The sequence below is a fragment of the Arvicola amphibius genome, chromosome 13 (assembly GCF_903992535.2).
Source record: "Arvicola amphibius chromosome 13, mArvAmp1.2, whole genome shotgun sequence".
Taxonomy (NCBI): Eukaryota; Metazoa; Chordata; class Mammalia; order Rodentia; family Cricetidae; genus Arvicola; species Arvicola amphibius.
Window position 1 is genome coordinate 8325325 of NC_052059.1, and position 17329 is coordinate 8342653.

General features: G+C 40.2%; 1 protein-coding gene across 1 annotated transcript in view; it reads right to left on the minus strand.

Annotated features, from left to right (window-relative positions):
- Gpc5 (glypican 5) overlaps window positions 1–15328 on the minus strand; it is a 522879-nt gene extending 507551 nt beyond the window's left edge. Inside the window, exon 1 of the mRNA XM_038310428.2 lies at window positions 15166–15328. Coding sequence (XP_038166356.2) covers window positions 15166–15328 — 163 coding nt within the window. The remainder of the gene's footprint in view (window positions 1–15165) is intronic.
- Window positions 15329–17329: the final 2001 nt, after the last annotated feature.

Genomic DNA, 17329 nt, shown 5'->3' on the forward strand with positions numbered 1-17329 from the left:
CTCTCCATGTCTCCTAATAATTGCTGCTTTTTAAGAGTTAGATTTTGTCATATTCAAGAGTGTAGAGAATTCATCAGTGAAAACTGGTTGATAAGCAGTAAGAGGCAATTATATACCTTGCCTTTCAGAAATGAGCTGCGTCAGGGCATCCAAACAGTAGGTACAGCAAGTCTTTCTTTACAACAAGGTGTTATAGTAGCTCCAGCTATCAAACCCAAATGAAATAATAGGCAGAGGCATTAAGCAACAGATCGCTGCCCAAACAAAAGCTAAAGAAAAGGTAATTGACACAAAGCCTCCTTTGTAGTCTTGCCAAATACCAGAGTAATATCTTGCCAGGGGGAGATCCAACCTGAATTTAATCCCATCTGCCAGACTATAGCAAACATGAAGGACTAAGGAATGCTCTTATCCTGCATCCTCAGTACACAGTCAGCAATGTATAGACTGTGGAAAACTCCAAAGGCCAAATGGTCCAGGTCCTCAGCAGATACATAAGCCAAAGAACAGGACATAAAGGAAAGTAATATATCAAAGGAATCACATAGAAGAGGAATTTCTAGAGAGCTGCTGCTTAGCATTGTGTTCACAGACAGTCACAGTGGAACACGGCATTAATGAGAACTTTGTGATTGGAATCGAACTCACCAAAAGAATGTGAGGTGCTGACAAATTCAAGTTATTACCCAATATGGTGTTAAAAAGGTGGTGTTCACGTCACTTTTTATCAAACGTGTGTTTTCCTTTGTTGCAAGCTTTGTTTCCCCCTATGCTTTTTGTTACAAGTAACTAAAGCAAAGGCCAGCATGAAAGGTTTTCAAAAGAATATTAATAATTTTCTTCTCTTTTTTCTTGCACATACAGTACATTGTAATAAATCTAAGAAGGCACTGTCTTAGATCAAAATTAATGAGAGAGCTTCAAAAACATTCTATCTAGGAAGAACATATTGCTGAAGACATCAAAAACTGGTTCAATAAACTATATGAAATAGTATTTGTGGTTATTATTTTTACATTGTTACAAATATTCTTCATATTAAAGTGTCACTATAATTTACAGATTCATTTATTACTTTATACAATATTTTCATTGTTCTATAAAAGTATATACAGATATCATTCATAAAAATGAAAACTCTTAAAGGAATATTAATCATTTCAGATATTATGAGTCTTTATAGTCCATTTTCAATAAAAATTAATGCTCAGGACTCAGAAAACTCAGGCAAATAAAATCAATATAATGCTCACAGATGGGACAGTAATAGTGTCTTTTATATATATAAACAGCATAATTGTGCCTTCTATAGATAATATGCTCATAGCTTTTTTTCCTAGAGTGATCAATTAATGTTGACACAAAATCACATGCTTAAATCCTTAATTATAAAATCAATAACAGGCTCTTTTAATATGAAAGATTGTGTTGCCAGCTCATGAAGCAGAAGAAAAGGCACGCTCAGTGGGATGCTTTCTCAAACTTCAGGTCATGAATTTGGAACCAACAGCTAGCTGTCTGTGGATGTCAACCAGCTTTGTAGAAAAAAGGTACCCACCTCACTACCACTTCATAACAGCAGTAGCTGCAGCAGCATAGTCTGGTACTCGAAAGAAAATAAAAGTAAATTGCAATACCATTGCTTATTATTTAGGAGGTTCCAAATTACTCTATCCTCTGTGTGTGTGTGTGTGTGTGTGTGTTGTGTGTGGTGGGGGGGGGGGAATACGTATGTGGGTATGTGAGTGTGTAGGCCAGAGGACAATAGGCAGGGTCTTCCTCAGAAAGGCCATCCACCTCCTTTGAGACTGGATGTCTCATTGGTCTAAATCATGCAAATCAGACTAGTGTGGCTGTCCTGTAGCATCAGGAACCCTTCTGCTTCCCCAGTGCTGAGATTACAAGTACATGCCACCACACCCAGTGTTTTTGAGTTGGCTTCTGAGGATCAAAGGCAAATCCTTGTAGTTTGTAGTCTATTGATTTTTAGCCACCTCTTGTAAATAATCTATTGCAATAACAGTTTCAGAAGTTGTCTGCTTTTTAAGTATTTGAGGTTGAAGTCAAGTTTGTCAGGATTTGTAGGGTCCTGTTACTAATTTTCCAGCCCAGAAAGTGATGTTAAGTATCTTATGCAATGCCTCTTTAGCTCTTGAAGAGTTGGGAGTCCATGTAAAACAGGAGGAGATTACCAGCATCGGGAAGATAGAGAGGAAAAGGAGCTGTCAGAGTTATGGCCAGTTCTCTGTGGTCTCCAGGTGATGCTGCCTTCTCCAAGTACTGTCCCCGCCTTCACTAAGGCGAGTCTTCAACAGCTGGATTAGTGCAGTGGACCAGCCCTGGTGGAGTATACCTTTGTGAATGCTATGGGAACAAACATCAATGCCATCAGTATTTTCATTCTTATTGGCTAGTCTGTGGCCCTCTCTGCCCAGAGACTCTATAGCGAATGAGGCAATGTTAGAGGGTGACATCTATTATTTCTAGAGCAAGCTTTCTTGTACAAGTTTGCCTTCCATGAACTTTGTCATGTAGAAATGTGTCAACTCCTTTCATATTGGTTGCTATTCCACTGTAGTTTTCAACAAATTATACACATATATACAACTTATATTTTTAATTATTTTATAATATTATGGAATCTAGGAAATGAAAAAGTAAGGTATTTGTTTTATGTATTGCATTTTGTGTGTGTACATGCATGTCTGCCTCTCACTTTCTCCAGGAATATCAGTGGGCAATTGCTACCTAGGATATGTTCATTGTAAAGGACCATCATATTCCAAAATAATCGTGAGGCATTCTCTAAGCCAGTGCTTCTCAGCCTGTGAGCCACAACCCCTTTGGAAAACCTTTATCTCCAAAAATATTTACATTACAATCCATATCAGTAGCAAAATTACAGTTATGATGTAACAACAAAAATAATTTTATGGTTGGGACATCACCACTACATGAAGAACTAGCTGTATTAAAGGATCACGGCATTAGGAAGGCTGAGTACCACTAATGTAAGCCTCACAGAACATTATATATACAACACATACAAGGAAATAACAAAGCTGACCATTTGACTAAAGTAGACAATTCTAAAATCCTTAAAAATATGTGTTTCTACTTGGTTGTCCTTGGGTCCATATTCACTGGGTAGGTGACTATGAAAACAAAACCACTTCAGAATGATTGGCAGAAGCATGCTCAGGACAGGGTACCTTTGTTTGATAAAGTGAGATCATGAGGTCATTTCCAAGACCTCTCTTACATTTTCTACTTGTCTACGACGCCATTAGATGCATTATGAATTTGTCCACACATTTTTGAAATGGAGGAATCATTTTATTAAACGCGATGACATTTCACAGAACACTGAAAGAGAAAGAGAAAGCAAATCACACACATGTGTAAATATGGCCATTGTGTTGCTGTTCCTCAGCCTAAGAAGTAAAGATAAAGTGTGTAAGGCCAAAAGTCTACAAAAGGAGATTCTCTGGTTCTTGAGTCAAGAATCAGGCACACAAGGAACAAAATAACTTCTGAAACTGTGAGCATGGCAGTGATGATCCCACCAAGAACAAGGGAACTATCCATAGACAACTGTAGAAAATGGTTATACTTTATCTAACTAAACTAATATTGTAGCATGTAAAATACATAAGATACAGAATAATAAAAGCAATCCACAAGTGTATACTTCATGAGAACAGAAATATAACAAAATGAGTTTTATTTCCAAATGTAGCTCAGACCTTACTCAGGATCATATTCTACTAATAACTTGGAAAGCTCATGGATTATGAGACACAGGTAAACAGGAAGTCTAACACCATCACCATAGCTCTTCACATGAATCCTAGCACTTTAGGATAAGCCCCAGATTGTAAGCAAGAACAGTCATTAAGAAATTCAAATAAGAAACACCATTCAACCATGAATTCTCTCATTTGATGCTTTGATGATCATAAAGCTCACAGTAACATTTCCCTAAGACCTGTGGCTCAGAAACCCAGAAATGCAAGCTTTATTTACTATAAACAGTAAGAGACTAGGTACATCCTGCTAAAAGCCTATTGCATCTACTTCTATCTTCTAAATGTTTAATGCATCATTTCTTCCTTCATAACAAAATGTCTCAACTTCAGCTTAGTGACTTATTCGCATGCAGTCTCCTCCTGACAAAGAAAACCAAAATCCATTTTTTTCTCTCCCACTTAAATTGTCCATACCATGATATAATTATCTCTCTCCTCTTTTCTCTCTCTCTTCTCTTTCCCTCTCCCTCCCCTCCATTCCTTCACAACCCCCACTGTTTTTCTCAGCCTGTAGCCCATCCTAGCCCTTACCTACAACTGTACTAAATAATTGGTTGATTGTATTCTTCTTTGTAGTGAGCAATAAGAAACTCAAAGCTGAAATCTCCAGCCAAGGTCACAGCCATGTCCTGTCCTCCTCTTATCGCAAACTGAAGATTATTTTTCCTGCTTCTATTTTTTATATCATTGTTATTCTATCTTTAGTTAACATTTAGGACTGAATTGCTTTATTTTATCTGGCATATACTATAAACATTTAAAGAAGATCATGGGTCATGCACAGGTGACTGGACTGTCCTACAGCATCAGCCTACACTGATTATTCAGAGAGGAGTACATGCATATGAACAAACAGGTGCTTTATGCATTATAACCAAGATGTTAACACAATCATAAGTTCAAGGAAAATATGTTGTTCTTGTGTTTTATAAGCTCAGCTGAATGTACAGCCTAAGAAAGCATGGGGAGTCCTTATCAGGTCCCTAGTGTAAGTAAGCAGATGAAAGTAATTACCCAGTCATTCTGAACCTCTTCGACCCATTTTGCGTTGATATCATTCCAACTGAATTAACACCATTCTACTCTCACACCTAGAAAAGAGGTCAAATGGACACTCTACAGGCAAGAATGATCTTTTAAAATGCAAATCTGATGATGTCACTCTGATGGACGCTCTTTCCAGGGCAAGTGAGCTGCCCTGTCTCTGATAGCTGCCTGCCTCATCCACCTCGCAGGCAGCTCTCACCAGATCCTGTTCTTTGTCCACAGTCAGCAAGTGTGTACTGTGCAAAGGCAACAATGCAAGAATTACAAATCAGAATACAGAGTCATTCCTACCAAACTAAACTTTGTGGAATGGTTATAGAGATTCCACATCTCCACTTCATTTGCAAGTTACTCCAAAAGTTAAGTATTAGCTTGGCCAGAGTTTGTAATGCCTACACCAAGAAATATTGATCCATATCCAATTACCTAAACTTCTTTGTGAAGTGCATAGTCAGCAAGTTTCACAATTCTGTTCTTTTTCCACACCCAATGACTTGCCAATCTTTGTTCTCTCTCCCTCCCCCTCACCTCTGTCTCTACCCCTCCCTTTTTCCACTCATTGGACAGATGTTTCAACTACCTGTGCAGAAGCCTTGACATTAGCATCCAGAATGTTAAGTCCTTCCCACAGGGCACTTCCTAGTCCCTAAAAGGTAGTATTTCCTGGCAATCACATATGAAACTTGCTTCTCCCTCAGAAATCCTAACAATTCAGTCTTCTAAAGAACTCCAACTGATCCATTTGCCTTTTATACAAGCATCTTTCTAACTGGAGAGGCATTAGATAGATAGATAGATAGATAGATAGATAGATAGATAGATAGATAGATAGATAGATAGATGTAAGTAGATAGATGAGAAACAAACAGATAGATGGTGGACTGACAGAGGGATGGATAGATGGGTGGATGGATGGATGGTCGTATATATGTCAGATGGTAAACTAAAAACATATATGACAGAAGACGAAGTGAGTCAAAAAGCTTTCCCTGTGCAAATCACCTGGCTTTCTCAGTACCAAAAATACTCAACTTCTGGCGTAGTGACTCTAAGAAGCACTCAGTGTGCAGCTTTTGCCCAGCTCCACCAAGCAGCAGAGGGAAAAGCATGAGGCTGTACAGATCTTGGGTTCAGCTGCTAATCCTTCGCAGAGATAACGTTAGGAGTGACAAGTTGATGTCCCTACACGTGGGGAGAAATGGTGGCCCTAGAGCCCTTTAAGCAATCCTCTATCACCCCCTTCTCAGGAGCTGCCAAGTCTCCCATTCACCTGTACTAAATTACAGAGTAATTTCCTGCTCTTCATTTTTGATTAATAAGTCAAACGAATTCATCAAATATTGATGAAGCACCTGTTCTGCACAAGACATTGTGTAGTTATTAAGGCCAACAAGAGGATAAAACATAATTTTCCCTCCAGGGCTCAGAAGATTGAGAGACACATTTGTAAAAGCTTAATGTGATAAAATGTCATAAAAGATGCACTGAGTTTCCTGGGAACATAGATTATAGACTGTCTTCTTAAGAGATTGCAAGCAGTGGTCAGAAGAGTCTCTGAGAAGCCACTTGAATAGCTTCTTTGAATCAACACTGAAATATTTACAAGGCAGAAAATATTCCTACTCAACAAATAAGAAGCAGGTTTCATTGTGGTTAAGCTACTCTCAATACATAAAACTGATATATAGCAGAACAGATATGGTAAGACATGACTAGTGAGGGAGAAGAAAGGAGCACACCTTCCGTAAGTACAGCAAATGGACCAGGGTGAGGCTGAGATGAACTGCTGGCTCTGTGAAGAACTACAGACGGGGAATACTGCTAGGACGGGGAATGTTCTAGAGGTTTTCACTGCTGGAGACTCAAGTGTCCTAGTTAGAATTTCTATGACCAAAAACAAGGAAGGGAGAAAAGGGTTTATTTGGCTTATACTTCCACATCACAGTCTACCATTAAAGGAAGTCAGGACAGAAACTCAGGCTGGATATAATCCTAGAGACGAGAGCTGATACAGAGGCTATTAAGGAGTTCCGCTTACTGGCTCGCTCCCTCTGGCTTGCTCAACGTACTTTCTTATAGCACCCAAGATCACCAGTAGAGGGATGGCTCCCTCCCATCAACCACTAAATTAAAAAAGAAAATTCCCGACAAGCTTGCCCACCATCTGATCTCAGGAAGGCATTTTTCAGGCTCCCTCCTCTCCAACAACTATATCTTGTGTCAAGTAGACATAAAACTAGCCAGCACATTGAGCACAATAAGCAGTGTGAATATATTGTCAGTCGCTGGGCTCCATCATGGTTCTAGAGGGTTGCCTGGGCAGGCAGTGAATTACACTGCAAGGATTTACAGTCATCCTGCTCTGTCTGGGATAACAACATTCCTCTACTTGGTGTAACCACAACACAGAAGAAAAGCCTCCGGAAAGCAGAGTTAGGCCTTTCTGTTATAGGGACAAACAATGAAAATATGCAATGCCCTTGGTGGCTCATCTTCTACAACAGGAAAGCGACAAAGGAAGCAACAGAGAGCTGCAGACGACAAACTGGAAAGAAGGGCGGGAATCACAGGAGTCTCCAAAAGCAACTGTGGGAGTCCAAGCTTCCTGGGGCACGCGGATGGCTGTTTGCAGAAGTCTCACAAATACCACTGGATTGGTACAGATGCCTTGTGTGGGTTTCCTGGGACCTCCTAGTCCCCACACCCAACCTACTCTTGCAGTTGGCAACAGCAACAGAAACTTTGTAAAGGATCAACTTCGTGAAAGTTTTTAATTTGGAAATCAGAGTATTGCTTTAGTTCCTCCTGTTATACACAGCTAATTTCTGCCATGTACAGATGGCTGGTTTGCAGTAGGAAATCCACATAAGCGGAAGTAATTTAGGCCCATGGGCTGGGTTCTAAACTCAATAAGAAGAAATTGAGAGGAGCCCCAGAATTCACCTTTTGCTTCCATCACTTCCCTTCTCTGACAGACCATCCCTCAAACTATGAGACAAAGTCAACTCCCCTTCCTCAAGTAGATCTTGTCAGTTATGTAGTCACAACAAAAGAAGTAACTAACCCTGAGTGTTTTAGGATTTTTACTGCTGGGATGAAACACCATGACCAAAACAACTTGGAGAGGTAAGGGTTTAATTGGCTGACATTTTTACATCACAATTCATCATCAACAGAAGTCAGGACAGGAACTCAAGCAGGGGAGGAACCAGGAGGCAGGAGCTGATTCAGAGGCCATTGAGCAGTGCTGATTGCTGACTTGTTCCCCACAGCCTGCTCAGCCTGCTTTCTTATAGAACCCGTGACTACTCCCAGCTCAGGAACGATGCCACCCCCATCAATCACTAATTAAGAAAATACCCTACAGCTGGATCTTTTGAAGGCATTTTCTCAACTGAGCCTTCCTCCTCTCAACTGACTCTAGCTTACATCAAGTTGGCATAAAACTAGCCAAGTACATCACGATATCTGTGAAATGTTTTCAGGTAGTGCCAGCATAACATAGCTCCCAAAAGTCACCCAATGATGAAAGAAACCTAAATATACTCTCATCTGTGTGGAAGAAAGTTAAACATCTCGGAGAAGTTGAGTCATTTGCTAGATGTCACACATCTAATGAATGGTGTGGACTAAGCCATTTCAAGACTACAAATTCATTTCTCTACTGTATAACATGTGACAAAATTGTGACACTGTTTGCTTTTTCCATATTTCTGTCCCCAAAACAACATTTTAGTGCTTTGTCAAGTTTTGTTTCCCATTAAAATTATGACAAGACATTTGTATAGAAGAATTAAATGCTAAATATTTAAAGACGTGGAGCGTTTTTTGCACCAATGAACTTCCAGAGGGGAAAAAGGAAACTTAGCTTAGTCTTTTCAAACCAGAACTCGTAACTGCACAGACACAGACCCACACAGGTCCACCTGATACACAGCAACTACAGGAGCTCACTGATTTCTCTACTGTGTGAGCCTCAAGGTGTTATTCCTATTTCCTTTACCTTTTAAGTTCATCAAAACCTTTTTTTAAAAATGAGTATCTTTTTAAACCCAGAGTAAACTGTGTTCCAAGCCTGGTGAGAACGGGCTATTAATCTCTTCGCTTTATTGACCTGCCCCAGTTTCAGCTCATTAAACAGAGACATCTCAATGATCAAAAGAAAACGAACCAAATGAAACTTGGTCTAACCTCACTGCATAACAGAGTTACTCAGAAAGCAAATAAATCTGAACCGGTAATTTAATATTGACAGTCTTCCATTTAAAGAAACTATATGCAATGAAAAGGACATCTCAGTGTAATTTTTTCTTGTTCATTTTATTTGATCAATGTGGGCATACTCTTGCTATGCTTTCACTTCAATTCCCTCCTCAGATTTCATCCTTTCCTAACATGTAAGAGAAGAAAAGTCTGGAAATATGAGTTTGAAGAACATAGTTACAGAGATGAATTATAGTGCTCATAAGGAATTGTGAAAACTAAAATAATTTTACCATAACATTGAAGGAAAAGAAAAAGCCCTCCTTATCCTAACAAGTAATAAAAATGTAATTATGTACTAAGGCATGCTTACTAACTTTTAGATTATAACTATTTTTAAACAATCTTATGTGACAAGATGATACATATCAAAATCTGCATAGTGTTCATTAGCACTGATACAAATCAGTCTTCTATTTGGGGAAACTTGCCGTGCTTCTCATAAGCTGTCCTAAATAAATCATGCCTATACTTCATATAGGCAGATCATTTTCCAAATTTCCACTGAAAAGAGATTTTAAGGACTTGGTAAGCTCAAGTGTCCATTAGTTAACAGATGAATGGAAAAAAAAACTATGGTATGGCCAAACAATGGAACATGGCCTGTCTTTAAAAGAAAACGTTCCTGTCATTTGCAGCCATATGGATAAATGTTGAAGACATCATTTTGAGTAAAAAAAAAAAGAGTAAGATACAAATAGAAAAATACCTTATTATCTAAAAGGTGGATTTTTGTAATGGGAGAGAGTAAAGGGGCAGTTACACTCACCTGAGGCTCAGCTAATTCAGGATGGATATACTGATTAAGGGATACAAAACTGTACTTAGAAAGAATTACGTTCAAGAGATCTGTTATGCAATGAACTAATAAATACAGTGATGGTTCACTGAATCTTTAGAAATAATGAGACTGGATGCTAAGTGATTTTGCCATCAAGAATGATCTACTGTGAGATTACATGTATACTATTTAGCTAAAATTAGCTACTTCAAAACATATATACATTATATATGTTATATTTTAAATATAGTGAAAATTATGTTGCAAATAATAAATATGAACAATTTTATGTCACTAATTTAAAATAAGCAGATTTGAAAAAAGACTAATAATGTATTTTTAAAGTTGCCTTTATTGAAAATACTATCTGTATTATAACAGGCTCTGATACTTGCCTGTTACAATACAGCATGGTTTGTGATTTATTAGCAATTACTATTTCATATTCTCAAAGTCTAAGGTCACTCCACTTGGTCCACCTGATGCTCTAAGCTCCGCATTGTATCCACATTGGCTACTTTTCTCACTGCTGTGATAAGCTGCCTGACAGGTGACATGATCTGTGTGAGCTCATCGTCTGAGCTACCTTTCACCACAGCGGGAAGGCAAGGCCACAGCTTATCTGTCACATGGTAGCTATAATCTCATTTTATGCCAAATTCTGTTCTATACACCAGTCAGTATTCAAAGAACATGTTCCAAACCAGGATCAATTAGCTGTATGACTTTCAGGACCCCGAGTCAGAAGCAGATGCGTTCAAACGTCGATACAGTGCCAGTAGTTCATTAAAACAGGCATGACATCATTTCAAATGTGGACTCCTGTGTGACAGTATAGACTGCTCATGTGCCTGCGACACTGACCCCAATAGATATGTTCTCTGTTTTCAATATGCATGCAATCTCATGGTGAAAGATCTCAAAGTGAAAGGAAAGGGGTGTGTAATAGGTGTCAGGTAACAGAAGGAAAAGGCATCCTACAATAATAACTGGTATACTCCAGTTTATTAAATGCTGATTTAAGCTGAAATTTGAAGCATGCAAATAAGCCAGCTACTCAATAACTCTCTCCTTTTGCTTCCCCTCACCTCTGTGTGGGGTGTGTGTGTGTGTGTGTGTGTGTGTGTGTGTGTGTGTGTGTGTTATTCCCCACCCAAACTAATTGCTCTTAACTCTCTAGTTCCAGGACCATATTCCCAAATAATCTAGTCAGAAATCTATATGACCTTTTTTATTGTTAATTATTTTATTATTATACACACATACATGTGGGGCAACAAAAATCCTCATTCCAGACATTCTTAATTGGCTCCAAATAAGTAAATCTAACATAAGTTGTGAGTGTAAAATGGTCCCTTTAAACTTCCAAATTGCAACCATCCCGAAGCCTTTATACAAATAGAATATTGTGCCACCAGGTGAAATGTCACCACAACCATGAGAGAGATGGAAGAGGGAGCAGACATACTTACAGTTGATAGCAATGCTTACAGTGGGCCCTATACTAGTGTGGGAAGTCCTTCTGTCTATGTTTTGCTTTTATTGGTTAATGAATAAATCTATTTCAGCCAGTGGCTTAGCAAAATAGAGGTAGGTGGGAAAGTTAAACTGAATGCTGGGAGAAAGAAGGTGGAGTCAAGGAAAAGCCATGTAGCCTCTCCAGAGACAGACACTGGAGGGAACATTACCCAATAAGCCACAGCCACCTTGTGATACACAAATTAATGGAGATGGGTTAGTTCAGGGTATAAGAGTTAGCTAGAATATGTTTACGCTATTGGCCAAGCAGTGATTTAAATAATATAATTTCTGAGTGTTTATTTCAAGTCTGGGCAGCTGGAAACAAACATACAGCAACCTACAACAGACTGGCTCTCCTTCATGGGCAACTACATCCACCTAAAACCCTGAAAAAGCCTGAAAAGGAATTCTAGACACAAAAGAAAAGAGTTATGCATGGCTTAACTCTATGGCTTCTTTAAGAAAGGTTTTCCTGATTACTGCAAAAGCAGGAAAAAAAAACACATGGTTTCAAAACAGCGGCTTCCAGTTCTGTGCTGCCAGCATGAACTTTGTCTCTTTCAGGACACCAAGCATTTAAATGGGGTTTATGAGCAGCATATTACAAACTGCTTAATGGCACAACATAGACCCACTGAATACTTGGAACTGGGGCAGTGTGAGCACCTTGCAGAGGCAGTGAACATACTTCCACCATGTTCTACTCGGCAGAGCCAAAAGGCAAAGCACATCAATAAATCTACTCTCTTTGTGACTTCATTACATCCGGTATTGTAATTTTTTGTGGTCATGAAAAGTTGACTAAGACCTTTCTTCCATCAACTTTGCTACAAAGTTATTCTTGAGATAGATAAGCACCCACTAAGATTAGTTACACACTTATTATCGGACAGCACATTTTAAGGGAATCCCTTAACTACCCTCAAAAAGAATGTCTATGTTTGTGAATAAATCCTTATCTTCCCTCCTCCATGAGTAAGAGAAAATGAAAGGGCCGTTTACAGATGTCCCCACTAACAGTTCTTCCCTGAATACAATCAACAGGAGCAAAGGGCACCTTGACTACTACTTAGGAAATGAAACCGGAACACTGGGAAATCTGTAATTCTAATCACACTTGCGCCCTCTTTCCTTTTTTACATTTCTCATACAAACATTCTTAGGAGCTCAATAGGCTTAGAGGGATTGGAGCAGTGCAGAGAACAAAGGTGGGGAAATCCGAGAGAGCTTAAATCTCTGTCCACACTGTTTTAATAATTTCAAATCGGCTAAGATTTTCCAGAAGATATCAAATACACAAGTGTAGGAAGGAAGTGTAAATCTTCTCTTTATTACAGAACTAGCATTTATCTAGACACCTAAGGAATTAACCACTGTGGACAAGAAATGCAAGAAATGAACAAATAGATAAGTAAATGCAATTAAAAAAACAAACTTCTAAGAAAAACAAATTCTAAGTTAAAGGTCTTAGTTTTAGTAGATTAAAGGCTATATTTTAATTAAGTGCATGAGTTTTTTTAAAAGTGGCACTATTTGTATTCTCATGTGAAAATGCCTACATATTAAGTATACCAGGGTAATTTTAAAATACAGAGCAGACACCTACTGATTTTATCAAGCTATTATACATACAGTTGTAAAATATAACTATAATATACATAAATATAATACATATATGAATAAAATATTTATTAAGCATATGATATATGCAACTTAGGGTAAACTGCAAATGGGATATTTTTAGTAGGGAAAAGATAAGTCAATGCTAAAACATTTTAATGTTTTAATGAATAATTCAAATTAATGAATAACATAGGAAAACTTCAGTTTTGTACCAAATTTGTGTATGAATGTTTTTACTGTGTTAGTCAAAATTAACATAGTACTTTTACATAACTTTCTTAATGAAATATAGAAGGAGCTTAGCACTTCTCTCAGGAGCACCAGCGATGTCCCTAGGAGCACAGCTGCTCCACTTTCTGTAGTTGGAGCTACACTGTTCTCCCTTACCTTAGACCACAGATAGGATACATGCTTCCATTGGAAAACAGCCCAGGATGACCTTAAAAAGAAGGCGCATGCCATTGCAGCTCTTGGTTTGTGCCACATGTATCAAATGCAAGCAATGACAAGCTTTTGCATTTCTCTGGAGTACAGGAGCTTCACTAGTCCTATATATCATGGCAAAAGGTGATCTTGGTGATCAATGCTCTAGAAAGGGATGGTATATACAGGTTCTAGAAATGAAACTCAACACTTTGCTACCGTGTGTTGTATTCGGCAGGCAACAGAAACACTGAAATGTGAGAAGCTGTTGGAATCAAAGCCTTACTGCAGAGCTGTCAACATGCAGCCAAAGCTATGGCATCCAAGGGACAAAAATCTCATAATGTGAGGGTTTCGCAGTTCACACAAATCAGGTAGTTTTTATAAGCAGCTAAGTGAGATGCATTCCTTGATGAAAGAATATACTAAAATAAGTTAAGTACATACATATAAGGGGGTTTTGTTGTTATTTGTTTGCTTGTTAAGGAGACAAGAATGGCCCTAAGTTGGAAGTACCAGCTATGTGTGTCAAGCAGTTTGAAAAGTGTCTGTGTACTGAATAGACATTTAAATAAATATTGATATATTTAAAAGTGATCACGTAAGTGCTGGTCGATGGGTTTTACGTGCCCAGAAACCCGGGAAGGATGATAAGAATTTAGCTTACTGGCAGAACATTTACCAAGCAAATGTTACCACTGGGGAGTGCTAAAGACAAGCCTCCTTGCATTGGAAAAAAGAACGTATTTTGTACTCAGGCATCCTTTGCAAATTCTTTGTTCATCCAACAACTCCCTTTGAGTCCACCCCTTCTGTTGACTTCAGCAACAGCAAGCATTACTCCATTAACTTAGCTCCAGACACTTGCTATTGCTCGGCTCACTAACACCTCTCCCACCAGCAGCCAAGAATTGGAGTGCTAGGACAAGGCACTGGGGATGAACGCAGGTAAAGGGAGCTTATATGAAGAATGGTCTCCACCTGCCACATTACCTGTCTTTTTTTCCCCCCGTGAGTCTCCGGCATACCTCATCCATGCGCAGAACCCCCAAAATGCAGGTTTTGAATGCCTGTTGCCTTAACGCTATTTTAGGGGTGAAACTACTTTGTGCGTCGGGGAGACACACTGAGAAGCTCGGATTTATTTAGGAAAGCTTGGTACCAGGATGCAAAGGGGCGACTAAAGGTCATGTCTGAGTGTACTGGTTTCAGTGCTCATTACAGAAAACATCCACTGCATCTGTCCAGCAAAGGAATATGCCTGGGTCTATGTTTTCACCTTCAAACTTGCGGCAACCAGCACAATTCCTTGAGAAAACAGCAAAGGCAGGACACCTGGTGACATTCCCTCTAAGAACAGATCTACGGACTTGCCAGCACGGTGAACAAACCTCCGCTTAACTAGTCTTTCAGACATATCTCTGGAGACTAAGATCACGGGCGGGAAGCAGATGCTCCGGAGCTCTGATGAATCCCAGGCGCAGTTAAGGAGCTCCTTCAAGCTGCTCTAGTTCCTGAGCACAGCAAGCATCCCCAGAGACCTCCCCTCGATTCACCTAGTCGGACTGGAGGACCCTAAAACTCATCTTTTCACTGAAGGTACTACCTCTGGATTGCCTGGGAGAGCATGGTCGCAAGACCAGAGGTCTCCAGCCGATCGGAACCCCTCATACCGCCTGGTCAAACAACTGCGCGTACCTGCCCGCGGCGTATACGGCAGTCCCTTGACAGCTCCCCCAAGTCGCCACTGAAAAAGTTTCCGAACTTCTTCGCAGCTCTCCACACCCTCGCTCCGGGTAGATCCAAGGAGAGCCAGGAGGAGGAGACAGCGCCAGCTCAGACGCCAGATGCCGGCGTCCATCCTCGGTGTTCGGTTCGCGCCTTCCCCGCCGGGGTCCCCACTCTCCCGCTCGCCCTGTGCCGGAGGTGCCGGGGTAATATGCGTGGCCGAGGCTGGCGGTGATGCGATGCGCAGACGGCCTCCGGAAGACCGCGGATGGACCGCAGCTTCACCTGCAAGAGCTCGGGTTTTTCCTCTGGAGCCCCGAGGCTGAGACGCTGGACTTCTCAGGAGCAGCATCGCCGGGGTGCCTCCCCGACCTGGCCGAGTTGGCTCTGCGCAAGCCGAACGCAAGCTTCGGAGACGCGGAGAATCTGCGAGCATCCCGCACCGGCCACCAGAGCTGCAGCCACCGGCTGCAAACCTATGCTGTGCCAGCCAGCGGAGCTCCACAGAAAGCCGGGCTGGCAAGCCCCGGGAGCAGGCCACGCCCCTAGCCACACCCCCTGGCGGTCCGCCTGCTCCGCCCCAGCCCACATCCTGCAGAGCCCAGCAACAGGCCGACTGCGTGACCTCAGAAAAGAACCAAATTAGTGGAGTGGAAGGAGGCCCAGTCTCCTTCCTCGCGGTTCCTTTAGGAAATCATTGACCTGCCGAACCAAAAGTGTGTATAAAGAGGATCCGAGAAAGGAGATGAAAGCCATGGACTGGAAATAAGAGGAAGCATTTCTCTCCAAATCAAGGTCTTCTATCCATGGGAATTTGTATTCAAATTTCATGAATTGGACCTGGGCACACTACGAAAGGCAAAAGCTGGCTTTTGAGAAGCCTATAATACTTAGGTTTCAAAGAAGCCTGAAGTAGAAGTTATTCTTAAATGTTGTAGGTTAGTGCTTTGGCGTATTTTTTCTGTAACGCTATGAATTTTCTGAAAGAACTTAGAAGTCAGAATCTCCTCAGAAAGCCATTACGTTCTCATTATCACGGTGAAGTCCAGCTATATGTATATATTTCGCTCTATGCTCTCTGCCTTTACAGGTCTTTCTGAGCTTTGATATATTTGAGAATTTGTTTTTAAAAGTTCTGAGAGAGTAACTAAAACAAACATGCTCAGAAGAGTTTTTTCCCCGGGAATATAGACACAACGCACTTACTAGTCAAGTAAAAGCCATCAAAGAAAGATTGTCAAATTAGAGTTTGCAAAAGCAATAAATAAGGAACCAAAAGTCAAACTAGAGTTAAACATGAGTGAGTGGGTGAGTGGCAAGAGCAGTCCCAATCACAGCCGCCTGGAGAGAGTGCTCTCCAACACAAAGAAGCTGTTTAAAAGCTTTGCAGGCCTGAAGGACCCTAGATATCTTAACCACTTTAAATGAATTTCATCTTAAACTGAACTCTTGTCAAGACTCATGTTGAATAATTTTCAGTCTTAGCTAAGTGTCATGGGGTTTTTCTAATGACCATTTGGTATCAAAGGTAGCATTTTCAGAAGGTGACATTTTGCTATGACAGAGTGAAATACTACCCACGTGACTTCTGACGTCTGTTGCAGGAGGTTAAACCAGCCTAGATACTTTAGAGATGTCTTGGTTTAAGAATGGAAGTCAGGAAATGTGTTGCATTGGGGAGTGAAAATCAAATTTCATTGGGGAAGACCTCTTAAAAATCTTGGCCACAGACAAGAAGAAAGAAACCAAGAAAGACTACAAAACAGGTGACATATAGGCTGATCCCTCTATTATTGGAACAACCCTGAAACAGATGAAACATGATAAATCTTGTTGATTTCAAAGTACTCATTACTTATAATTACATGCCATCCTCATATGGCATGGATAGAGGCTGTTTATATAGTCAAAGCAGACATAAAGTTAACAGATGCCATTTACCTGCTCAAACATAAAGCAAACAAAAAAATCATCTTTAACTGACTTGTGCACACTGCACATTCCATTCCTGTGTTAATGCAGATTTATATGTTACCTTTAAAAGTTTGCGTGTTTTCAGCAAAAAAAAGGACTAGACACCAATAAAGACAAGTAGCCCAGGTGATCCAGCCTCTCAGAATGCCTATGATGCAGT